At 41.0% G+C, this 26005-nt stretch overlaps 1 protein-coding gene across 1 annotated transcript; it reads left to right on the forward strand.

The window, feature by feature from the left end:
* The first annotated feature begins 1182 nt into the window (after nucleotides 1-1182).
* On the forward strand, nucleotides 1183-25653 carry TMEM47 (transmembrane protein 47). The gene is made up of 3 exons (XM_030951198.1): nucleotides 1183-1689; nucleotides 15973-16113; nucleotides 21872-25653. Exons 1-3 carry the CDS (start codon nucleotides 1464-1466, stop codon nucleotides 22048-22050), a joined length of 546 nt encoding a protein of 181 aa, XP_030807058.1. The 5' UTR covers nucleotides 1183-1463; the 3' UTR covers nucleotides 22051-25653.
* Nucleotides 25654-26005: the final 352 nt, after the last annotated feature.

Raw genomic sequence — 26005 nt, forward strand, 5'->3', positions numbered from 1 at the left:
CATCTAAATGAAAAGGAGAAATTGTTGCAATATGCTGTAAGTGTTCTCTAACATAACACCACTGAGAAACCAGGACTAGACCTCATATGCTAACTCCTACGAGCAGCTGTAAGAGCAAGGCTGTTTGTGCTCTGAGAAGTTTGTCATGTAAATAATATTTTTTCTTTCTGTTTCAGCCTTAAACTGTGAACAGAATGAAATTAAACTTGGAAGGAAGCTGTGCAAACCACTCAGTTTTAAACCTGCACCTTTTGAAATTAACGTGAACGTTCCTATAGTTAGAAGGTAAAAACCCTCTAAGTACTATTAATAGGGATATAATAATTAGCACTCATGGACAAGATTTTCCCTGTTTTTCACTAGATAATGGCTTTTCTGGCTTAACTTTTATCTTCCCACTCTCTAGTTCTCCCTCAAATGTAAGTAGCAACATACACTTTAAAATCCGCAGGTTGAATCTTCCTGCTCTTCTTTTTTTAATAATCCTTTATGGACATTACACTCCACCTTCGTGCCTGTGTGTGTTTGTATCTCGAGGAAGAGCTGCTTCAGACGGTGAATTATACTAGTACCTTGTTTTAATAACTAACCCAAACATTTGCCCTTGACATTCTCAGCACCTCAGTGCTAATTAAACAAAATAAACAGAGACTAAATGGAAACCGGGCAAAGTACTTATCCTTCCTCAAAGATTTAATTTGGGATCAGCAACGCCGCTGACGGGAGACGGAAGCGCGAAACGCAGGTAAGTCCACACACGAATAATGAAACGCTGAATTATTTTTTTAAACCCTCCACTAATATCTTGTGATTTAAAGGTCACTCCAGAAGAAGAATCAAGGTCAGGCACGGCTAATCCTGCATCCGAGGCGGCCTTTCCTTTTGCCCGGTTCCTCGCTGCAGCGATGCCGCGGCGGGGCCGGGGGTGCCGGCCCGGGACCGCCTCAGTGCCCGGCACACCCGGGGGCACAGCCGGCGCCTCTCCCGCTCCCGGCGCGGCCGAGGCCCCCAGGGAGGCCGGGGAGGCCGCTCGGGGACAGCGGGAATCGATGCAAGGCGATGCGAGCGGCTCCAGGCGCCGCCTGCGGCCGCTCAAAGTTCCCCAAAGTCGGCCCCGGCGGGGCGGAGCGGGGCCGGCTGCGGCCGCACCCCGCCCCTTCCCCGCGGAGCGCGGCCCGGCCTCCCCGGCAGGGGCGGGCACGGGGCGGAGCGCGCCGGGCCGGGCCGGGCGGCGCCGGAGGGCCGGGGGAGCTGCTGCACCTGATACACCGGGGCGGGAGCGCGGCGGAGGAGGGCGGGAGGGAGCGGCGCTGCCGCCGCCTGCGAACGCCTCTCGCCGCCGTTAGACAGCGCTGGTCTCGCCGCTTCTCCCTCTGCCCGCCCCTTGTGCGCGGAGCTGGGCTCTCGCTCCTGTTCCCCTCGGGGCTGGCGGCAGCGCGTCCTCCTCGTCTCCCCTGGGCCCCATGGCTTCGGCCGGCAGCGGCATGGAGGAGGTGCGCGTCTCGGTGCTGACCCCGCTGAAGCTGGTGGGGCTGGTGTGCATCTTTCTGGCGCTGTGCCTGGACCTGGGAGCTGTGCTGAGCCCCGCCTGGGTGACGGCGGACCACCAGTACTACCTGTCCCTCTGGGAGTCCTGCCGCAAGCCCGGCAACTTGGACAGCTGGCTCTGCGAGTCGACGCTGAACAGCGGTGAGATTCGGCTGCCCCCGCTGCTCCCCTCCGCCGCCACCCCTTGCTGCTTTCCCCCTCCTCGTCCGCTTCCCGCTGCCCGCACCGCGGGCACCGAGAATTCCTTCCCCTCGCTGTGCCCTGGCTGACCCACCAGCATCCCTCGAGCTGCCTCTCCTTCACCCTAGTCTCCTTAGGGAGTGTATCCCAGCCCTTCCTGGGGCCAGTCCCCCTGGACCGGAGCAGTGCCCGGGGCCGTGCCCCGCTGCCCCCGTCTGTTCCTCGCCTCGCCCCCTGCCGCCCCTGGTCCCCGCCCGGCTCCCAGCGCAGGCAGGAGTCCCCTGCCTGCACCTTTGTCCGCCCGCCCTCCGCGCCCCTTCCCTTCCCGAGCTTCTTCACCAGCCCCCATCCTCCTCCTTCTCCCCGTGTTCCCCCAGCCTCCCCGACCCGCATCTCGCCGGCGGTCGGGCTGGGCGGAGGCGGCGGCGCTCCCAGCGAGCGGCGTGTGCGGGAGGGGCAGCGCCGAGCTCGGATCGTGCCCGGGGTGCGGGAGGTGTAGGGCTTCAGTGAGCGAAACGAGTCGCATATGGTGACTGGTTCCCTCCGTGCCGTGGTACTGTCACAAAAGATCCCGAGTTTGAACTAGTTTTGATTATTTTTTTCCGTGTGGCGGCTTCCCTATACAGTGAGAAACTGTTTGGGATCGAGTATCTTATACTGCTCCTCCGCCCCCATCTGAGAAGTCTCCGGTTATGGAAAGTTGGGGCTTCCTAAACCAAAACCGGTTGCTACTTTGTCCAGAGTGGTGACGCCTGGGCTTGGACTCTCTCCATCACGCCCGGTGTGCTTGTGTGTGCCTTTCTTTAGCACGTACTGATCTCCCCATCGTCTTTCACGCTCCTTTGCCTTCATGCCACACTCCCCGTTGTGATTTCTTGATGCTCATTCGTACTTCACCTCTTTAGGTCTTTGATCACAGATTGGTTTTTTTTAACGTCATTTCACTATTGCGTGGAGTACTTAAAAAACGGGTTGTGAATGATAAAAACAAGCTGCCTGTTGAATATTTTTCAGTAAATTCTTTTGTAGTGTGATAATTGTTTTGGTTTTCATGGGTGGTTTTATTTACTTTGTGCCTGATAGCAACTTCTGGAGCCCCAACAGAAGCACTGACAAATGCAGCCAGCCTCCCCCCACATCGTTTTTATCTCCATTTCTGTCCACACACACACACACACTCGCATTGATAAATCATCTGTTTGGATTGCTGTGCTCTTTGGTTGGGTAAATCGTGCAAGGACAAGATGTGTGTTTTGGGAGGGAAAGCAAAGGACTGACTATATTCTTGGTGTGTTTTGTTTTCCTGTGTTCTCTGAAGTCCTTGTATAGGTTCTGGGAAATAACTGATCTCAGTTTGAGTTGGAATTACACAGGTTCCTTTGCTGCTGTGCTTATTTTGCTTTTTCTGTCGTGTGCAGTAATATTCGAGGGTTTAAATGTTGTTTGGGATTTTGTTTCAAGTAACATAAAATGAATTGTAAAGAAATGCTGGTTTCAGTCAGTTACCAGGGTGTCTGCACAAAGTTTGGAGCGCTTTCTTTTCCTTCCCTGGTATAAATGGAAATTTATGTAGGAATGTCAGCTTCTACGTGTCTCCTTAGCAACGTGAATCCTTTGCCCCTTCTCCCTGTCTCCTGAAATAGTATCCCCTTGATTACAGAAAGACTTTTCAGATGGCTTGAATGAGAACCTGCTTCCAATCCCCCCCAGCTCCACACGCTCTGCTGGGCTCCCCCCTCCATCCATCTCCCGTCACGCATGCGTGTGTATACACACACACACACACAAAAGTGGGACGGGAGAGAAGCAGGACAGCTTATGGAACAGCATAGAAGGACACTAATCTCTCTTGTTCCTCTCTTGGTCACCTGTCTGTCTGTGGGGATGTGGAAGATGAATGGGTGAGGATGGATAGGAATGAGATGTAGCTTTCATTGGATGCTGTGTGTTGAAAATCTGGTCTGTCCTCTGCTGGTGCCTTTTTCTATCGTGCACAAATTCCTACCTATTCAAGTTTCTTAAATGAGCTTTACCCATTTTCCTCAAATGCTTTCCGGTGTAGTAGAGGCAAGTTTCACAAGCTACTGTGGAAGAAGTGAATGATTGTTTTACTTGAGGTGACTGGGATAAACCCTTCACTTTCCTCGTGCTCAGCACAGAGTACTGCATTCTGACCAGACCTGAAATATGAGAAACTGTGCTGTTTTCCTCTTGCCTTTTGCTACTGTGGTACAATTGCCATTAAAGCCAATAGGAGGGCTCCCACTAAGTTCACCAAGTTGGATTTGGCTCATATTTGAGACCGTTGTGTGTGCTGGCATTAATATTTTAAGTGCACTTTCTGCCTACGTTGTGAATCCAGCAAGCAGTATTTTGCAGATAGTGGAGAGCTCCCACAGGGAAAGCTCTTTTAGCTTGATACCGGTGCAGGCAGCTTTGCAGCTAGCTGTGAGAAGCAGCAGCACACACAGGAAAAAAGGCATCTTCACCGATGGTTTTAAGAGATTTACTTCATCATCCCTTGAAGGAGAGCACCTCAAGTGGCACCATCAAGGGCATGCTCACACTAGAAGCTGTTAAAGCATATTCGAGGTTTAATTAAGAACTTCTGTTGTAATTAGATGTAGGACCCCTGACTGCTGTCAGAAGGGCAACTTGGTAGTGGAGAGCAGAAGGAAATGCACAGAGCATGGCTGCATTGGCTGTTGTAGCAGAGAATAATCTCATTTTTCCTGGAGCATTGCTAGTGCTTGGGACATGTGTTCACATTTGTCCTTTCACTGTTCCAATGGCTTTTTTGTAACTTGCAAGTGTTGTTTGCTCACATACTACTTTTAAACTTGTGGAAGTACTTCACAATAATTATGGTTCAAATATGTAAAATAGTGAGTCAAATTAATTTTTTGACATCTGAAAATTATAAAATATCTCATCTTATTTTTTTTTTTTTGGAGTCTTTAGGATCTGAGTAAATCTCCCACTAGCAGCAACTTCAGGAGATGAATAACAAAGTTGCCAGTGTGGAAAGCTTCATTATAAAATCTTGAAATTCAGAAATGCAGTTGTAAAGCTCTGAAGTTTCACCACCTGTCTTGACATATAGCTGTTTTCTGTGATCAAAGCTTACCTTGGCTAATGATGCACAAGTTGGCTTTGGACACACTGTATTTTAAACTTGTGTGTCTTTAAACAAATTTATTTTTTAGACCCTATTTGAAATGCATTATATCTCATTTGTGATGGTTTATTTGCACATTTATCAAGAGTTATATATGAATATTTATTCCTGTCACAGCATTAAAATTAAATGCATCCAGTACAAAACTGCCTGGTATAGCTATACTGTCACAGGTACTTATCTTCTTCCTGCAGATTAATAACAGTAAATGTGAATTTTTGCAACAGACTGCAGCCACTATGGCTCTTTAAATCAAAGATACACGAATGTAATGTAGAAGAAATAAAGGGCTCCATAGAATCTGACCTGCTGGTGAACATTGTCTATTTTGACTTAAATATGTGTATATGCTATTCATAGAAAACAATGGCTCCTTTACAGCCTTTCAGTTTATTGTGAAAACAGCATATATAAAAATACTTTTGAATGGTTTTGATTACCTGTATTCATTTTGGTGAATGTGGGGTATATGGCTTTGTTACTTTACAACCTGGGGATTCCTTTATGCAACATTCAGTTTTCTTCAAGATTATGCCCTTTTACAACTGCCCATGAATACTTGAAATACAAAACATCTCCAGGAAATACATGCAACAGAGTCTCTGAATGTGTATTAAACTTTGTGATGAGCAAACAATGAAGGTAAGCTTAGCCTGTAGCACAGTGCAGTAAACAAATTGAGTCTAGTTTTATGCTTGTAATTTTGTTCTAATTTGTTCTTAAAATTAAAGCAGCATCAGAGGCTGTTCATTCAGTAGCCCTTCAAGGGCTTAACCTTAATTACACGTTAGATGCAGATATCAGAATTGACATGCCAGAATAGTCTTGGATGGTATCTCCCTGTTCAGAATCTAAGGAGCTGTTCCAAGGGGAAATTGCTAGCTCAAAAGCAGCTTCCTCATTAGAAAATCTGGATCATTGCTCAGATTTGATGTTGACATGTATTTGTAAAAAGCTCAGCAAGGCTGGTAGTTTGCTATAAAATAACAGAAGAAGGAATGTGATTTTACTTACCTGTAAAAAGAAAAGTGGCTCTGTCTTGGTTTAGAGCAAAATTTTGGGAGAGAGAGAGAGAGAGAGTCCCCAGAGGGGCTCTAGTAGGAGGATAAATTCAATCGGCCCCTACCCCCCACAACCAGTCCGGGAGAAAATACCTCCTTGAAGAAAAGTGGAAAAAAGCTGTTTATTAAACAATAGAACCTAACAATATTAAAACAATAAAACCCCTTGCCGCTCTAAAAGAGATGACCAATTGAGAAAACCCCCCCCGGTTGCAGCCCAGCTCACTCAGTCTCTTATCAGTCCTTCTGGTGCTGGAATTCTCGCAGGCCAGGCCCGGCCTGGCCCGGTGGCCACAGGTGCGAGCTGCCGGTGCTTCCCTGGGTGTTCAGTCCAGAGCAGGTTCCAAGAGGTCCAAAGAAAAGGAAAAGAAAAACCACAGTCCAGGGACTCTTCTTTGCCTCAGCCAGCTAAAACTAACCAAAAGCAAAAGGAGAGCTCTCTGTCCTGCCGTCTGTCTGTCCGCGAACAACACAGTCCTGGAGCAGGAATGCGGGGAGTACGTGCAATGTCTGAGCGAAGAAAAAAAAAGAACTGTGCGATTCTTCTCTCCCCCCTTTCACTCTCTGCAACAAGTCTTAAAGGTGCAAAACTTATTATTATTCAGCATAAACCAATGAGACGATTTGGGGATAAAAGCATCATATAGTCAACCCAGGACAGGCTCATACAATCTAAGGAGGAATTAATAAAACATTCCTTCTGGTTTTGAATACTGTAGTCTTTCATTTTCTGTGTTAGCTCTAATAATCATCCCCAGCACTGTATCTGAAGATGGATATAAAATCAAAAGCCATACTACTTCACACTCAGTGTCTAAGACTCTGAGCAGGCTGATCTAAGTTTGAGTTGAGTCTGACTTGAAGGTTGGCCTTGTTTTCCATGGGGAGCTGAACTAGGTGACTTCCAGACACCCTTCCCAACCTAAGTTATTCTTGTGATTCTGTGATGACTGACACTCTGTTTATGCCTGAAGTCTATCTGGCTTCTTCAAACTGTGCAGAGTGCCTTGAATTGGCTTAACTACCCCTCTCAGCAGCCCCTGATAGAATATTTTAAGGAATGCTCCTTCTCTTACAAATGGACCCAGGGCCATGGGAGCAGCAGAACCTGTTCAGCAGTCTGGACCTTTTAGTATGGTGCAGGCTGCCATTGCAGCCACCCTTCTCCAAGCAGTAAGAGACATGGTTAGAGCACATCTGTGATGTTTGTGTGATCAGGGCAAGAGCACCTCACACCTTATCAGTGATAATACTCTTAAAAGAAATAAAGACTTGTCGCTATAGTGGGTTATTGCTACTGCTGTTGCTCATTGCAGTTTTAAAATCAGTAATGAATCCTGTTGCTTTAAGTTTTGTTTATTAAATATGATGTCTCTGGAGTTAGGGATAATGGAAGAAGTTTTAATATTTGATGAGATTTTTATATTTAGAATTGCATCGAGAGTGGCCTTGCCTCTGTTACTGATTTGTGGCCCAAGATGACCACATTAGATTCAGAGTAACAGGAGGAATGGTAAAGTCCAGCCAGCTGTATTGCTTTATGTATTTCACTTGTTCCACTTAAAGTCATCGTTCTGATGGGAAGTACACCTCAAACTCTTTAAAATGCTTATTGTTTTTCTCAAGGAACAATGGAATGTGTTTTGAAAGTTGCAGAAGATTGCCAGTTTTCTGGAAGAACATTGATAACTGTGGAAATTAGTTACTTCCAGTTCCAATGCAAAGCATAGTATTTCAGATTGCTAAAAAGTAGTAGCTTTTATAGAAGAGGTCAAAAATATTGAGCTTACTGTGAAAAGCTTGTATAACACATCTCCCACACTTCTTTCCTAATGGCAGAGTTCTGAGTTCCAGGTTTTTGTGAAGTTCTCAAAGTTGTGGGTGTGTGCAGTTGTTTGAGGGTTTTTTATTATTCTTATTGAATGAATGAATACACAATAATTAAAATGACATAGTAACAAGCAAATCTCAGAAGAATGCTGTGTATCCAATAGAGGAAATGCCTGAGCACATGCTGTACTATTCTGTGAATGAATTATAGATTACATGATTTTCTGTAATGCTGTGCTTGTCTTGAAGTCCTCTGTTGGCAAAAGCAGTGTGCAATGTCTGTTGCTTATAAATGGTAAAATAAAGATCTGTATAATGGCACCATTTAATTTTTTATTTGAAGTTGTGCTGTGTTTAAAGGACTTGGTGATTTTATAAATAAAAGTGGACCACAGAGCAGACATACAACATTCCTCACCCCAACCCACACCTCTGCAAAGTGTATATATTTCATATAAACAAGGAATGCAAGCTTGATTCTTCAGGAGAGGTTTGTGTCTGTGTACAGATAAGCAAGCACCTGCTCCTTTCAAGTTGCTCATGCATCTGCACCCCCCCAGGCATTTAAACCATTTTGTTGTCTTGCTGTCTCTTTCACACAGCAATAGAGTTGCTTACCATATTTTTACAGATATAACCAAATTGTGCCCTGCACTCCCAATGGCACCTTTGGGTGGAAGGTGAGGGAGGGACACTGCTTTCCATGGCAAGGTGAGCAGTCTGCATAGTGGCTATAGTGGCTGCCTAGTTCTTCCCCCAGACTATCAGGCACATCCTTTCCAGGCTGAGGAAGGTAGCTGGGAGGAGAGCACCTTCAGCCTGGAGCATCCTGCCAGTGGGCTGTTTGTTATCTTGCCTGGAATAGTCAACCTCTTCCTTGCTCATCTCAGTTTCTGTCACCCTGATTTTTTAAGATTTTCTAAGCCTTCTGATGTTTACATTCTTGTAACTAACTTTCTCACACACTTTCTGTAAATAACTTATTGTTTCGTGTGACAGTGGTCACTGGGGTTGTCAGGTGGGGGAAGAGACGAGAATGTTGACTCCATGTTCAGAAGGCTTGATTTATTATTTTATGATATATATATATATATATTACATTATAACTATACTAAAAAGAAACTAAGGAAAGGTTTCCTCAGAAGGCTAAGCTAAGAATGTAATAGAAAGAATGATAACAAAAGCAGCTCTCTCGGACTCTGTCCAAGACAGCTCGGCCCTTGGTTGGCCATTAATTATAAACATCCAAGATGGGCCAATCACAGATGGACCTGTTGCATTCCACAGCAGCAGATAACCATTGTTTACATCTTGTTGCTGAAACTTCTCCGCTTCAGCAGGAAAAATCCTAAGAAAGGATTTTCACAAAAAGGATGTCTGCGACAGTTTTGCATTCTTTTATGGAGGAGGAGAAATTTGATGGACTGTTGGTTTGTCCAGTGTCATTGGAGAGGTGGCATTTTCACCCTCCAATCCACTGTCACTTTTGGAAATCTGTAAATGTTGAAGTCAGAAAATAAACTTCCCTTTTTACCTTGAGAACAGCAGTGTGTCCACGTCGTATTGTTTCGTGTCTTATAGTGACAAGTTACCTTGCTCTTGAGAAGAGGAAAGCCACAGGAGGAGCCCAGGTGAGAGGGTTGCAGCTCTGTAGGGAGCTGCTCAGGCCATTTTCCCTCGAGAGAGCCCTGAGTCTGGGCCACCATCCAGTAATGGTCAGCATTCCTATGCATCAGGGGAAAGAAGCATCAACAGCAGCAGAGCATTGGAAGGGACCAGTTAAATAAGAGGCTCTCTGGAGCAAGACTCAGATCTGGATTTCCTTGTACCTATTTGTTCACAGACCTCAAATCTTTTTGTGCCTTCGGTCTAGCAGACAGAGGAGGACAGTTACAGCCTACCCTAGCAATCAGGAAATCCCACTGGGAAAAGGGAGCAGAGGTGTGAGGTTAGAGTCTGGCTCCAGAGCTGGGAAGCAAAGGCCTTACAGCTTCTGAAAAGCTCTCTAGCCCCTGGTGTATGGCAGCTAAGGAATTATCTGCCTTTCCTCCTTCACTGGTCGGCTGCCCTCGTTATCCATTAGCATTCTGCACCTCTGTAAGACACAGGGTCTGCACCAGAAAGCTGTTTTTTGGATATCTCTCTTCTTGTTTTCTTTGACTGATTCTAAGTGACTCTTCACTTGGCATCAGGAACACTAAACCATCCTGCAAGCCTCTGGTACAGTAAATGCAAAATGACTGATGCATTATGTGGAGCCTCTGAATTATCCTTAGGAGGCACTTGAGGATTTTGGCACCCAGCATAAGATGCTTAAATTTCTCTTTGGGTGTTGTCAGTGTCCTGGTGAATTGGAGCTATGGGAAAGGCTTCCTGTTAGTCCCATGGGTGTTGTGCAGTGCTTGTGTTATCCAGGGCTTTGTCCCACGTGCTGCTGTGTGTGGATGAAGACAGATTTCTTAGGGAAAATGTCATGTCCTTCTTTTTAACATATCTGTGATTTAACATAGCTGTTTCATTTGTTTGAATTTATGGCTTTTAAAAGAAAGCCTTGGTGTGAAAGCGAGTTCCCTCAAGGAAATTGTGCTTTCAGACAGAGCTGGCTGGTTTCTGTAGCTCTGGTAATGCTTTTCAAGTGTCTGAGTGACTTGAGTAGCCAGCCACATGCGCAAGTAATTTTCCTACTTCAGAAAAATCTTATTCTCAGTCCATAAAATAAAAAGAAAATATAAAAGCCAGAATATAAAAGCCAGAGTATGTCTGTGCAGCAGCCAGCACTAGTAAACATACTATACTAATCAGTGACCAGAAAATACTTATTTATTGTCATTTTTGTACAAGGCTCCACTGTGAAAAGCTGTGGCTAGAGCAATTTATGGAGGTTTGGTATGGATCTTGCCAGAAAGCAGTGTGCCTGCAGTGTGCAGAAGTGTCCATTGTGGGATCCCAAAGGACTGCACTCGCAGGCTGGCTCTACAGGAGCAGAGGAGTGTGGACCCAGGAACTTCCAGCCACTGGGCTTCCCAGCTTTAGCCAACATCCCCTTCACTCAGGGCAGAATTCTTCTGGGCAGCTCTTTGAAAACCATCATTCTGCCTCAGGTAGAGGCTCCAGAGGTGATCTCTGTGGAGTAATTTGATGTGAGACTTTAATGGCCCCTGCTGTTCCTCAGCTTTTCCACAGAATTCAGTGGACCTTCACCTTGCACAGAGACCTCTGCTCGTGATCCTGCTGAAGAAAGAAGAAATCTCATTGATCATGCAACCAAAGCACTTTCATGAACTAGAGTTTGCCTTCATGTTTTTATATATGCACTACACTTCTCAAACTTTTGTTGGCTATTTGATATCTAAGTTTGAATATGAAGCAATTGGGAATATCTCTAGCTATCCTATTTATTTAAGTTGGTTTTTATGACGCTCAGTGGGTTACATTTAATTTCTTATGTGTGGGTGCCTCAGGTTTCTCTGCTTCACATATTGTTTCAAAATCATTATTCTTGATTTTAAATGCTATATTGTAATTTCTTAGAGCATGTATTGTCTGAGGGTAGGTACTTGATAAATAGAAACATTGCAATGAATCAGAAAAACTTACTTGAGTATTGTGTTTTTGTTTCTTACCAAGATTTTGTTTTGTTTAGAAGGTCAGGCATTGCCTTCATCAGGTAACAGCTGCATGCATTTTGGTACTTCAGCCTTTTTGAGAAGACTTGGTGAAGAGCCGTTGTATGGAAGAAAGGAATATTTGATTGTTTCTTAAGAAATTAATTCACTTCACATGCACTGTCTGGAATAGCCCTATACACAAATGCTTCACATATTCCACAGTATGTTTCTATGCCCACCACTTCTTCTACTTCTTTTACTTGGTAGAATACCATGTTGAAAAGAATATTTAATTTTGGGGTACCTTACTGAAAACATGACATCTAGACTAGCCTTTTGCATTGATCTTTCTTGTATTAAAAAAAGGACCTAGTTATTAAAATAGACATTTCAGGACTTTGATGTGATTTATTCTTCTTTAATGGCTTTCCCTGATTTTTTCCTAGTAGTGAAGTATTATTTTGTCCAAGGAATTGAGGAAATAGCACTGCTCTTAATTAAAAATCACAGCTCAAAGCCTTGGGTCATTTCTTTTGGGGAAAGAAGCGAGGAGAGTTAGAAATGTCAGTGTACAGTTGACACTGTGCCTCTGGGTCACTAAGAAACAGGCAGAATTTCCAAATAGCAAGGAGACCAAGCTGTCCCCTAGAAAGGCACTGACTATTGTATGAGGAACTAACTGAAAATAAACTGTATCATCATGGTTTGGTGGCTTTTCTTTTTTTTTTTTTTTTAACTGAAGATGGTAATTTTAATAATTTTTTTTCACCAAATATGTATTGAAAATATGTCTCAAGTGCCTAGGTTCATATTTATATATATTTCCAAATACTGAAGCCCACATCCCCAAACTAATGGGCAGATTGTTATAGTTTAAAATATGCAAACACTGTAATCACTGTCAGAACTGCAGTATATCTTTCTCATGGTTATAGACATTGGGATGCTTCTTGGGGATTTTCAGACCTAAAAATAGGATACAATAAGTGAGCCTTTTCTTAAGAAATCTCTCGAGTTACCTGATAATTGTGAAAAATGTCTTAATTCTAGTTTGCATGGGATAGGTGGCACTACTGGTGTAGTTCTTAATGTATTGATAAAATGTTGGAACACTGAAAAAATCTAAAGTTTATATAAACCAATAAAGGAAATCTTACTTGGGCATGATATTAGGTTGCAGTGCTTTTTAAAGTCTAAAAGTTTATTAACCTTTCTGTGTGTTTTACTAGTTTTTTACTAGTTCCTAATATTTTGCTTAGATAATGGATGTGTAGTTGAAAAACCTGTAGTGGTGTACAGTGAAAAAGACTGATGTATACTCTTCAAGTGTAACCAATTGTGTTTTGAATGCAGAAAAGTAATAATTATCATCTGTAAGGCCCATTTTACTTCTGTTTTTTCATATTTCTATCTCTGTGAGAACAAGCAGTCTCACTAAACTGCTGAGGCTCCTGAACTTACAGTTCTTATTAGTAACTTCTTTGCAAGATTGGTGCATGCCTAGAAGAGATACAAACATATTTTGGATGCTCTAAAGTAGGTTTATGATGTTTGTGTTCTGTGTACCAGTAGCACTGTGTAACAGAACAATCTCCTGATCCCATTCTGGTGCTGTGTCCTGTAAATCACTCTTGGGTAGTCTGACAAGCACTGCAGATCTTTTTGTAGAAAAACTCTGTTTGCTCTATGTGTTTATATTACAGATATTTGATTTACAGGGTGCTCTGCCTTCAGAAGTAGTGGTTCTTTGGATCTTTATTTTGTGTAAAGACCAATGGCCTGGATTAAAAAAAAAATAAAAGATAAAAAATTGCTGTTAAGTAGAAGACCCATGCAGAAGATTTTGCTTTCTCAGTCCACCATAAGCTTTATTTTGTCACCAGATAAGTGGCTTTTGGAATTGAAAGGTAACATTTTTCCAAGATGACAAGGAGATTTAAACATGTAGTTACTATGGCAGCCACTATAGGAAAGTTTAGTTCTGTATTCTTCATGCACTAATGTCTGACCTTCACAATGTTCTTCAACCAAAGTCCCTGCAGCTCAAGGCAAAGGCTGGTAGCACTGTATGCTCCTGTGAAAGGGACTAAAATAATCAGGCAATTCCAGATGTGCCCAGAGCACAGCATTCAGTGCCTGGCCCCCAGCTGGTAGTGGGGAGCTGTAAGAGCCTTGGTTTTGTCCTGCTGTCAGCATCTCTGAGTAGGTTGTCTTACTCAATAAATTAATTTTGTTTATTCAAGGCAGTTCTTTTTTAGTTAGGAGTGTAGGTGTCTCCCAACACTCATTTGTCCTCTTACCTCCCACATCAGTGCTATAGTAAGGTAGTTTGTTTATTTTTTAACCTTTCTAAAATCTGTATATTTGTCCTGGAAGTTAAACTGTATTCTAACCCTACACTTATATAATCTTTTCCTAATTTATTATCAGTTTTTTGGTGATTTTTCCAGTGTGGTTTTGGAAAGCAATAGGATGCTTAAGCTTTTTGTTCCATTTCGCTGCTACTCCAGTGTCATACGCATCGCTTTGCATTAGAGTTTGGCACCTGATCAATGCAAAGATAACATTTAATATTTAATTATTTGTGGTGACTGTCAAAAAATTTTAGTTTCTGGGTTTTCCTGTCTGGTTCTTTGATTTATTTCATCAATTTTATGTGTCTTTTAACTTTGGTGTGATATGGATTTATGTGGCTGGTCTTTGTATCTGTGTAGTTTTCTAGTGCAAGGATTCCTTTAATATTGTTCCAAAGTGATCCATTCTGTTTATTTATTTCTGTTTTTTGTATCTGTAATGCACTTTGATATTGGAAAAATCCTTTCTAAATCATCAGTACACTAACCTCTTGGTGTTTCTGAAGGCTCATGTTAATATTAAAAACCACTCACTGAAACATCTCTGTCCAGTCCTAAAATCATATTTCCATCCCAATAGTGATAGTGTAGCGGTGGGACACACAGCAAACTGGCATTAGAGATTTAGAGATTGCATGGTGATGATAGAATGAAAGATTGTTCCCAGCCTTGGGGTTTAGTCCAGTAAGAAAACAAGGAGTAAAATAACTTGGAAGGTTGAGTACTTAGTAATTAAATTATTAGTAAAAGACATGCCTGAATTTCTGAAAAGAATGAAAATAAATGTGTGTACTTGCACAAACACACCTTTAAAATAACTTTCTTTTCAAGCAATGCTTTTGTAGCTCTTCTGCCCACTTTCTTCTTCTAATCTCCTTCGTCCTTTTTCATGTAATATGTGAGGGCCTTTTGGTGATAGTAGCTGCCAGCATTCCATTCCCAAACTCCACAGCTGCACTGTCTGTATCTTCAGCAGATTAGATTCCTCTTGAGATTGGATCCATTGTTTGTTTAAAACAGTGCTTTTTACTCATTCCCAAAAGACAGTGTTCATTGTTGTATTTGTTGTTGTTTTACTAACCTTAAGATAGCTAAATTTAATTTGGAAATAATCTTATTTTCTGCGAACTTGGACATTTTATTCTGAGTGTCACATGACTGGTAGCATTTTCAAAGTAGTGAGATGCAGAGGATCCATAGGTGCTTTTCCCATGAGCTGAATTTATATCGTCTTCTTGAAATACTAAATAGTAGTGATAAGCAGTAAATAATGATCTGATTCTTTTTCTTGATGACTGTAGAGAGGAAAGGTCTTAGATATTCTTTTGGGAAAAGAGACAACCTAATGCCTGTGCCTATCTAAAGTCCCACAGAAGCTCTTAAGTTAGATTTTGGATGTTGTATACATGCATCATGGCCATCAGCTTACAAATGGATTCTGATTTATGTGATTTAAGACTGCAAATATGTTGTTTATAACTCTATCCATTATGTATCTGAATAACTAGAAAATGGTCTGGAACAAGTGCAGGGGTTGCTTTTGGGGGAAGAAAAACTGACTCTTGAGGATAACTAACATTTGAAAATGGGCTTGAGATTTGACTGGATCTGCACCTAATGATTTTTACTGCTTTTAGAAATTCTTGACTTCCAACTATCTTTTAGTGTTGAAAAAAAGAAAATATTTTTAACCTTTGAGCATCTTCTCGGTTTTGTTACTCAAACTGTGTGGCCTTGGTACTTCCCAAGGGACAGGTGTGTATGATGAGGCTTTGTGCATTTCCCTTGCTGTGTCATCCTGATCAGCTCATGAAGAGGTTGAGTTTCACTCTCTTTTGTGGGAAAGTTACAGCAGACTGAGGGGCAGCTAACACCAGCTAATTCCGAGCCAGCCTCAATTTCTCATTCTAAATTGGATAAAAACCAGGGGACAAAATTACTCAGTTTTACTTGAGAAAAAATCCCAACGAAGCCAACTAAGGCTGGAGTAAGCATGGGAGGTTGTGGCACTTTGCTTCTGAGTTACATCTGTTTTATGAAGGTGATTCACTAATTAGGGGAAAAAGAAATTCAAGGCACGGCTCTTTATTTACTCAAGCCTCGATGCAGCCTCTGTGTTCCTCATATTCTCTTGTTTCTGTCAGGCCTGTGGGCTTGTTTTACTGAAATTATATAATTATTTTTTCCCCCTCTTTGTTTTTTTTCCCCTCTAGACTGGCAGATAGCTACTCTGGCTCTGCTGCTGGGTGGTGCTGCCATTATTCTCATAGCTTTCCTGGTTGGGCTGATCTCCATCTGCGTGGGATCTCGGAGGCGATTCTACAGACCAGTTGCAGTCATGCTCTTTGCTGCAGGTAAGCACTGGCATCATTAAAAAGATTTCCTGAGAGCAGCTGGACTTGCATGGAGGGAGATATGCCTCGTTCTGCATACTAATTCAGAGGTGTTTGGTTACTTCTGCCTTAACTCCAGTGAGGTTTCTCAGGCTGTAAGTTCTGCACAGCATTAATCATTTTTGCAGTTGCACTATTATTAGTTCATAAACAATTATTTATTTGCATTATATTTATTGTTTTATGAAGTACATGCAGCAGGAGAAACTACAGAGGGTAAATCTTAAAATCCCATTTTTTATCTGTGACTTTGTGCTGCTTGATGTCCCCATTTTTATTCTTCGTGCAAAGCCATTTTTATTTTAATGTTCTCTCTTTTGCAGTTTTAAAACAGGGAAATTAATACCCAAAGGTGAGCCCTGGAAGCTCTACATGTGAAAATAAATAGGATTATCTTTCAAGGTGTTTATATATGCCCCTGTGCCATAAGGAATTAATTTTGTTGTGTCATCTCGCTTGGTTATTAATTTAACAAGCTGTCACAGTGTAGCCTCTGTTTAGCTTTAAAAACACAAAAATGGAACAGTTTATATAAACTATCACAAAATCTTAAGGGAGGGCTAAGAATCTGAATTGTCTGTAAGACTGGTCCAATGAGGTACAATTACAATATCAAATCATCTCCTTTTATATATTCTGGTGCTTTGGGGCTTTGTCAGCATGGATGTTTCAGATTCTCCTGAGACTCCCCAACCGTGGTTTGCCTTCATCCTGTCACTCACATCTGCATTGGAGCCAGCAGCTTAAGCCCCTTCCGATAGCCCATAATGAAGAGGATGACAGAACCTTTGGGATGTATTAAAAAAAGCCACTTAGAGGGATATGAGAGGATGAGAATGTGGAATTGGAGGAGTTTGGGATGAAGCAGAGCTCCGGGAAGGCTCCTGCTGCCCCCTGCTGATAACATTGCCTTGATGGAACCAAGCCCTTCAAGATGCACTTTTATGTGCTCAGGACATATTCCTAGATTGCATTTCATTTGCTTTCAGGAAATTAAAGCAACCTAGGATCAGATTCCCTGAGTGGAAGTCCTCTGGTTTTGTTCTATGTGTTGCATTGCTTGCTTGGTTAAACGAATAAAGGTAGTGGTGCCATTCTTTTAAAATTAGTGTTAATTCTGAGGTTTATAAGGTATGTTGGGCAGTTAACTTTGAAGGAAATGGGGTTATGTAATTTTTGTAGTTTGGCTTTTGGCTTCATTTCTCATAACATCATGTAGTAACTCGGTAATTATTCAGCCATACATGCCTGTCTTGCTGTGTTGCTCATTTAGTAGTTAAGTTTGTACTAAAAAAAAGAAATGGCTTTCCACAAGAAAAGATTTCCTCAAATCCTACTGTTTCTCTTCATGTGCTCTCCTCTGCATAAAATTGCTTCTAGTCTTTACTACAAAAGGTTGGTGGTGAAGGGTTTTAATGCTTACGTGAATCTAAGAGGAAATTAAATTGGTTCTTTAGCTTATGATGATGTTTACATCTTCCCTTTGCCTCTGTGTGTGTGCATGTGCATTTTGAACAGCCATAACCTGAAGCATATGAGAGGAGAGATGATGAGCCCAAGACAACCTGCCCCAGTCTTCTTCATTATCTAGCAAATCTGAGGAGAATCCTTTCAGGATTTGACATTTATATTGTTAGAAGACATTTCCTACAGATTTTATCTTTGATGTTAGCAATTGTAGAGATGAATATGGATGATGTATCTTGAAAGAATTATGGAAAGAATCCCCCACTGAAGAGGGGAAGGTTAAGATTGTAGCAGTTTGTGCCTTATGCAGCTTTCCATGGATTCAAGCCTTCATCTGTGGATTTCACAAATCTTTCAGGATAAACACCACCCTGACCTGTGAATGTGCTGGCAAGACCAAATATTCTGTGTAACTCTGGTTGGGAGTCTATCAGCTGCCTCTGGAAAAAGGGCACAGTATGAATTTCCCAGAGACGTTTAATGATGTGTGGGTGTTGGGTAGAAAAGGTCTCTGTGTGGAAAAAGGACAAAATGGAAAAGTTATTACCAGGTGCTTTATAAGAGTCTAAACAGTTAGCTCCAGGCTATTTTTTTTCCTTCAAGTTTTGATTTTTTTTTCCCTCAGCTCTAGGTTTCAGTTAGCAAATCTGTAGGTGAGGGAGAAGATTGACTGACTAGGACTGGAAGAGATGAGAAAGAAAGGGACCAAAAAAACCAAAATTCAACCTAGATGCTGAAAATAAGCCAGCAAGTAATGAAAAGATGTGAATGTGTCTTCCTAGAGCTGACAGTATGTATTTTAATGTTGAGAGGTAGAGGAACACCTCAGGTGGTAGAAAAATGTGGAGCAGACAGAGAGGCAGTTGCAGGAAATTTTACATGGAGCCACCTTGGCTCGTGTGCCTCTGTGGTCTAGTGGAGCCTCTGGCTCATGGACCTGCTGGGGTGTCTTAGAGCTCATGAATCAAACTGACCCTCAAAGTGCAGGCTCACAAACTTGTCAGTGCAGGAGTTTCATCATTCACTTACTGTTTTAGCTAAGTGCTAACCAAGTCTAACTTAGGGGCAGAAATAGGAAGTGTGCTTGCTGAAAGTCCATGAAAGAAACAAAAGAAAAAGTAAAGATGCTTGCCTTTCAGTGCTGTTTTAACAATTGTGACAGTGTTTGGAAGACTATCCTGGTGGCATTAACAAGCTTTTAATGCATTTCACAAGGTGCTTTTACATGCAAGATAGGGAAAACAGTGGCTAAGTGAAAATATGACAGGTAAGAGAGTAATATAAAATGGTGGCAGATGATAATTGGAGAATACTTAAGGAGGTATATTTTAATTCTGATAGAGAGAGCACAGTTGGATGGCATCCTTAGTTCTATGCTATCACCTATTTTCATAATTATAGAGTGGAAGTTAGTGGAAGATAGAATGAAAGTTTACTTGTCAAATTTTACAGTGGAAGTAGGAAAAATTGCAGAAACATTGAAAGCCAGAATTTGATTTTGTGAAGTTGATGGAATGGTTTGAAAAAGTAGGACTGACTTCAGTAGAATGTAGTGCAGGTTGCTACAGGGCAGCAAAAAGAGTCATAATATCAAAGAAATACTGTTGGGGAAAATGCTCTCTAGGTTATGTGCTCCAATGTCCTTTTTGAGGCAGGATGGTCACTAACAGTGACAGCTTTGTGTGGTCCAGTTTTGAAGAAATTCAGGCATGAAGATGTCACGGCCTTTCTAAGCACGTTGTCCTGGGCCCTTGCTGCCCTCCTTAGGATACTTTTTTCTTTGTTGATGTCCATCCTGAATTTCTGAGATTAGTGTCCACTCTCATTACTGCCAGCTTACTTGGCACTGCAAAGAGGAATTTTTTTTCTATCATTGTTGCAGCTACTTTTTCAGGTAATCTTTGAAATACCCAGCACTTATTAATGAAGTGCTTTACTCATGTGAAATGAGCAGGAGGTAGAGAACAGAAGTGCAGAACATACTAGCCAGCACCAGAATTTTCATAATTACAGATAAATTAAAAAGCCACATCATAAGTGGTTTCTTTTTTTGACATCAAAATTTTTAGTCAAACATTTGTACAAAAAAAGATGAGTGAAATTATTTTTTCCTACTTTTAAAGCATTTCTTATGATTTCTGCATGTTTAATATGATGAGTATGTATAATTGCTTATATTTCATGTGAATGGAATAAAACCAGTATTCTTGTTCCCATATTGCAAACATCATAGTACTTCATAAAAACGTGTCTACATTTGAAGTGAACAATCAAGTTTGAGATGATTAGGCTTTTCTGAACAGCATTTGATTAGCAGATTTTTTAAGATTTCCTTTGCAGCCTGTTTTTTTCTACAGGAAAAGACTTGTGCTTCTGAAGAAAGATAGTCCACACTTCCCTTAAGCAGGTCAGCATAGCATGGAGTTCCTTTAAATTCATTAGAAACAGATCAGAAGTTGCAGGCATTGCTTTCAACAACTTTTGGGGTCATGCTGGTCATTTCTCATAACTTTGCTGACTGCTGTCTCTAGCTTGCACAGCTCCCTTCCTGCTCTACAGGGAAAAACAATGACAGAAGGCAAAATCAGTGCAAAGTGATGACAGTGCTATGGAGGGTGGCTGCTCCCACCAGCCACTTGCTGCCAGCACTTGCTCTGAGTTCTACAATAGCAAATCTGGATCAATAGTAGGGAAAGCTGGAACCCTCACTGTGAAAATGTCAAAAAGCCCTCTTGTGTGTGTTGCTGCTTTAGCAACATGTTCCTCTTCCAAGAGAATCACTTTTTTTTTTGGTTGTGTTTTGACAAGTCCAATCTGTAGACTGAGATTAAGCATACTTCATATGTTACACTGTGGAAGGTGGAGACTTCCTTGGTTTGCACTTGACACAGACACACATGGAGCAGTTTCTGCACTGACTCAGCAGAGATGCTGCATCCCCAGTGCAGGAAGGCACTAAAGAAAAACCCATATATTTCCATACATTTTCAGAAATCCTTTCTGACCTTGAATGGTCTTAAAGATGTTTCTGAAAACTGAGCATATGCTGAGGTGCTTTTGGATATAAAGATGCTCTCATTATACAGAAGTGGAATGCATAATCTTTTTATAAGAGTGGGTGCTTTTCCCAGTGTACCCTGCCAGAGTTTCTTGAATGTTACACAGTATTTTGTGAGCTGACAGACAAAAAATTATATTCAAATGGAATAATATTAAGTAACACCTCAATAAGTGTAGAATTAAAGTCCTGTGGATTTTGATATCCACATCAGAAAATCCACTGTACAAACATTATTCAGATTGCCAGTCTCAAGTAAGGGTCCAAAGACTCTACTCTGTAGGCTAAGGTGGATGAGCTGAAATTTCCAGTGAGTATCTTATAGAGTTTTATCACTGGAGTTCTGATGAACATGGGATATGATCTCCCCATACCAGCCCTGTCCTCAGGACAGGTGAGCATTTGTCTCCAGGGCTAATGAAAAGGGCCAGTTGGGCAAGGGTGTGTGTGAGTGAAATGGCCAATGTGTGTCTGTAGATCTCAGAGACAGTGCTATAGGAAGTATTGATTTTGAAGCTTTTAATGTCTTGGATTTGACCTATTTTATTATCTTCTTTCATCACACAGTATTTCTGACCCACCCCCTAAATTCATAATAGTTTGCTGGCTTGAAGTTTAGTGACTGATCAAATTTTATAGTTTCCTTGGTATTCTGTGCAAGAATGTCATTAATTCTGCTTACAGAACACAGTAATGAATATGAAATATGTGATTCACTGAGTCTCTACTGAGCACAAATATATATCACCTGTGACAATGAATTATCTCTAGGCTAAGTAAATTATTTGATTCTCAGCAACATTTCTTAATATGTATTCTCGCTTCTCGTTTTGGCTTATTTATAATGGCAATAGAACAAGTTTTGCTGTTATGGAAGAAGTAATGACTGCAAACTAAAATATAAAGGAGAGACAGAAAAAATTTGGGAAATGCTACTCTCGCTGTTTATGTTGTGGACATTTGAAGGATCATCATTGTATCACAGCTATAATATTTGTTGATCAGCAAGGGAGTATGGAAGAGCTGATCTGTTGTCTGTGAATGAAATGAAGGTGATTTAAAAAGGGCAGCACTTACAAGCTAAAAATCTCCAAAAGCATTTTAAATGTGAATTTCAGTTATTTGATATTTTCTTTCTTTTAGGGAAGCAAAATAAGGCTTCTTTTGACATTTGTATTTTTTTTTCTTTTTCAGTTGTTCTCCAGGTCTGCAGCTTAGTCCTTTACCCAATCAAGTTCATCGAAACGGTCAGCTTGAAAATATACCATGAATTCAACTGGGGCTATGGCCTGGCGTGGGGTGCAACTATATTTTCATTTGGGGGTGCCATTCTTTATTGCCTGAACCCTAAGAACTATGAAGACTATTACTAGAATCATTTAATGAAAAGAAAAATTAAAAAAAAAAGGATTACCCCATCTTTTCTAGCTCACAGTTTTTTTAGAACACTTGTGGAGCACCAAACAGTCTGCTCTGTTGATAAAATAGCCTTTGCCTTTTGGGTGTGAACACTGTAACCAGCTTTTACAACCATTTAGAAGAACTGCAAACACTAGGATTGCTGATCTTTCATAGGCAGATGCTGCAAGCTGCTGATACATAAACTTCATTTTTCCTGACAACAAGCAAAAGGATCTACGTGACAGCGATCATTGTGAGAAAACTAGTTGGAATGAGAATGCAATGCCAGCATCTGCTATTGCCTTCAGGGGAGCAGCTGGTATGGGCTCCATTTAGAAGTTTCCCTGTATCATAGAGGATTCAGATGTCTGATAAGCAGGCAATGGCATCGTGTACAATAGGCTGAGTTGGCCCCTTGTTACTTGCTCAAAAACACTCTTAAGGAATTAGTTGCAAGGGACTGTGTTGAGGGCAGTGAATGTAACTGGTTAATGACTTGTCCAATACCTGCATTCAACAGTCTGCTGGTAGAATAATTTAAAAAAAAGAAAAACCCAAACAAGCCACCAACCCACATAGGATTTCATGAATTAGTAATCGACATCACCGTGCCAGCTGTAGCAGATTGTTGAAGGAAGTCCAAACCCAGAGACATGTGCTTCTGACTGTGTAGTTGGAAGTTGTCTCAGCTCTCAGTGTTTTGCTGGAGGGGTGAAGATAAAGGGGAATAGAAAAAGACCTGTTCTGTCCCTAGGACATCTAAAATGTGTGAATGAATTGAAGTTGTCCTGAGTAACCATTTAACTTGCAAACATTGTCATGAAAAGAATGCAAATGGAACAAGTTCAGTTATATTTTTGAAAGGTATTTGTTAGTATAAATGAATATATATAATGCAAATATATATGCAGAGGGAGAGAAATGATTCATCCTAAAATTGTAAAATGAGCTGTGATGCAGTGGTTGAAATACTAACTTTGTACACATTCTTGAAAGCCTTGGATTGATACCCCCAATTTTGATTGGTGTTACAAAATAAACACACAACGGTTTGTCTTCTGTATATGCCCTTGTACAGACTCTGTGTTATGGGAAATGCTTAAAAGTTCACATCAAGTTAAGGTAGAACTGGACAAAAATAACTTCTCGCTATTCCATGTGTAATATAATACTTGCTAAAAATTCTTTTCTAAGGGTGTTGCAAATTTTAAAACTGCCATTTTTTAAAAATCTGGTTAGGTTGTGAGTGTCCCTGATCATCAAGAATACAGCTGAGACCCCATCATGTCCATATTAAAACATTGGCACTTCAGGAGGTAATCTCTTGTTTTTTAAAAACTGAGTTTCTAATGGACTCTTTGGTGATTATGTACATCTGATTACTCCTTGCTTAGTATGTTTCCCACTTAAAACATCCAGAGACTGTACTCATGATATGAAACCCAAGATAAAATAGGAAGAACCTTCACATGAATTTGATCCGCATCACTTTTATTTTTGTTTACAATTTGCTTATTTGGATATTTTCAATTAATTATAAGCATATTTTTATACAATTGTAATCTTTAGAAAAAACTATTTTTTTTAATGGAGAAATTTAAAATATATTCTATGTGGACCTCTACACGAGCAGATATGCTGGGGTTGCACATCCACCTCTACACAAACGGTTTTGCTTGTTCCATGGAAAAAGCTCCTGAATTACTGGGTGTTAAGATGGCATCTCTTGTGTTTCTGCTGGGCCACCATCTCCGGGGTGCTGAGAGTCTGCAATGACCACAGGGCTGCCTTTAGGAGGTCACTGTGCAAGTATTGCTGGCTTGTGGAGATGGTTTATAAAACTCTGGCATGCTCTGGAGTTCAGTCTTTACTACTGTGGCAGAATATTCAGAATCAGCAGTGGTGATTAATTAGATTAGATGGAGCAAAATGACAGCTTGACATGGAAGGGACTGCATGGCAATGCCTGGGGAACAAAAAGGATGGGAGGAAAACTTGGCTCCAGTTATTTCACAGGCACCAAGAGAGCATTTGTAACTCTGCTTTATTTCCTGAGACTGACTTAAGGCAGATATTCAGTATATAGTTCACTCAGTATCTTTCTGAACAGCTGTGTAGTTCTGCTTTTATTTAGCAGCATGGAGGGCATTGTAGTTTGGCATGGGAATTAGATTAGTGCAGAGAAGCCCACTGTGAGAAGATGTCTGTACCTTTCTAAGATGGTGTTTTGGGGCCAGCATTGTGGCACTTGTCTGTGCTGACAAGAAGGCACAATGCTGAACCCACAACATAGCCACTAATTTATCAAATTGTTTTTCTTTATGTAGAGTTTGAGTGAAAGCAGCTGCCAGGCCTAAGGCAGATGCAAATGAATGGTGTGTGCTGTGCAAGTCACTGGCTGTTAATGTGAAAGGCTTCAGGCACAACAATTTACAAATGTCAATGCCTAAAGACAAGGATCTTGTTTCACAGTTGAGTCAAAGATCTGATTTTCAGTCCCAACATCTGCTTTTCCTCTTGAAGGTGATGCAGTCTACTAGGACCCACCTCAGACTCCTCAGGACCTTTGTGTTTGGGCATTCAGTATGTGGATTTAGGTACCTACCTTTAGCTTAGGTTGCTACTGCAGTGTCTCTTTTTTTCCTCTTTACCATTGCAAATTTTGGCAAACATTCTGTTTCTCAGAACAGAACTAAAGGTAAATGCAACTTTGTGCTGATTCTTGGGGGTTTTTTAGCCACAAAAAAGATGCAAGTCTGTGTCCTGAGTGTACGTACAACAAATTAATAATTTTGTATGTTGTGCTTGTGTCATGTCACCATTATTTCAGTTGTTTCACTTTATCTCACTGGCGGAATGATTCTCTCCCACAACAAATCCATTTTTTTCTTCCAAATATATATGAATAAATATATATATATATATATATATAGCAAACTTGCAAGCAGGGCTAGTTATTTGTATTTTTTAAGCTTAAAGTATACCGTCCGGTGCTGACAAATACCCAGCACCTCTTCTGGATTTCTTGCACAACTTCGTTTAGCTTTTGTAAATTTTAAAAACAAATATAGAGAGACCTATGTGTTTGAAATATAAATGATATATATGGATTAGCATGTAACTGTATATTATTAAACATGCAATGAACTGACTGGTAAGTGAAGTCTAATCTTATGGCTAGCAATGTAATTTATTCAGACTGTATTTTTGTACAGCGCAGTGCACACTAACCTATTGCCTCTGTGTCCTCTATAATGCCTAAAACTGTGCCTAGAAATTTCATTTATGTCTTTCAAAGAAAAGAAAAAAGATGATTAAATGCTTCATGTTGTTGATAGTATTGGTTTTTCTGATGTTGTTCTTTATTTATTTTTGAGAAGTGTATGGTATGTTTATTAAATGAATCCATCAAAATATGGTTCATTTTAAATGGTCATTGTTAGCAGGGAAAGACTGTTTTTTTAATCTAAACTTTTAAGTTTGCAGTTTTAATACCATTTCTGCATTTCACGATTTTTGTAGCTTACATAAAGTTTTATGTGAAAAGTAACTGAAATAAAAAAAAATTGTTACACTAAGAAAATGTGCCTGTTTTGCTCTGAGTAGAAGATATATGCAGCTCAGGTGGTGTGGTTTACTGAGGAGGAACAGGCTTCTTAGGCTAATGAATATTCCTGGTATTCAGTTAATTGCATGCTAAAGGAGTCATACCAAAATACACAGAGGGAGAGATGGAGGGGTGTCATTGGCAGGTTCCTGTATCTCACCTGGCCATAAAGCAGTAGCACAGGGTGAGTTTCTGGGTGTCACAGAGCCCACACTGCCTTTATAAAGATGCAAGTATTGTAACATCAGAAAACCAAATGCTTGAAATGTAAATAACAAGGCCATGTGTTGAAATGGGAATCTGTACTGAGCACCTTGTTC

The sequence above is a fragment of the Camarhynchus parvulus genome, chromosome 1, assembly GCF_901933205.1.
Source record: "Camarhynchus parvulus chromosome 1, STF_HiC, whole genome shotgun sequence".
NCBI lineage: Eukaryota > Metazoa > Chordata > Aves > Passeriformes > Thraupidae > Camarhynchus > Camarhynchus parvulus.

Excerpts from the sequence above, each read along its gene's own strand:
- TMEM47 (XM_030951198.1), top strand. The coding sequence starts at position 1,464 with ATGGCTTCGGCCGGCAGCGGCATGGAGGAGGTGCGCGTCTCGGTGCTG. Across the intron at positions 1,690-15,972 it reads CGAGTCGACGCTGAACAGCG|ACTGGCAGATAGCTACTCTG; the intron begins GTGAGATTCGGC and ends TTTCCCCTCTAG. Across the intron at positions 16,114-21,871 it reads AGTCATGCTCTTTGCTGCAG|TTGTTCTCCAGGTCTGCAGC; the intron begins GTAAGCACTGGC and ends TTTCTTTTTCAG.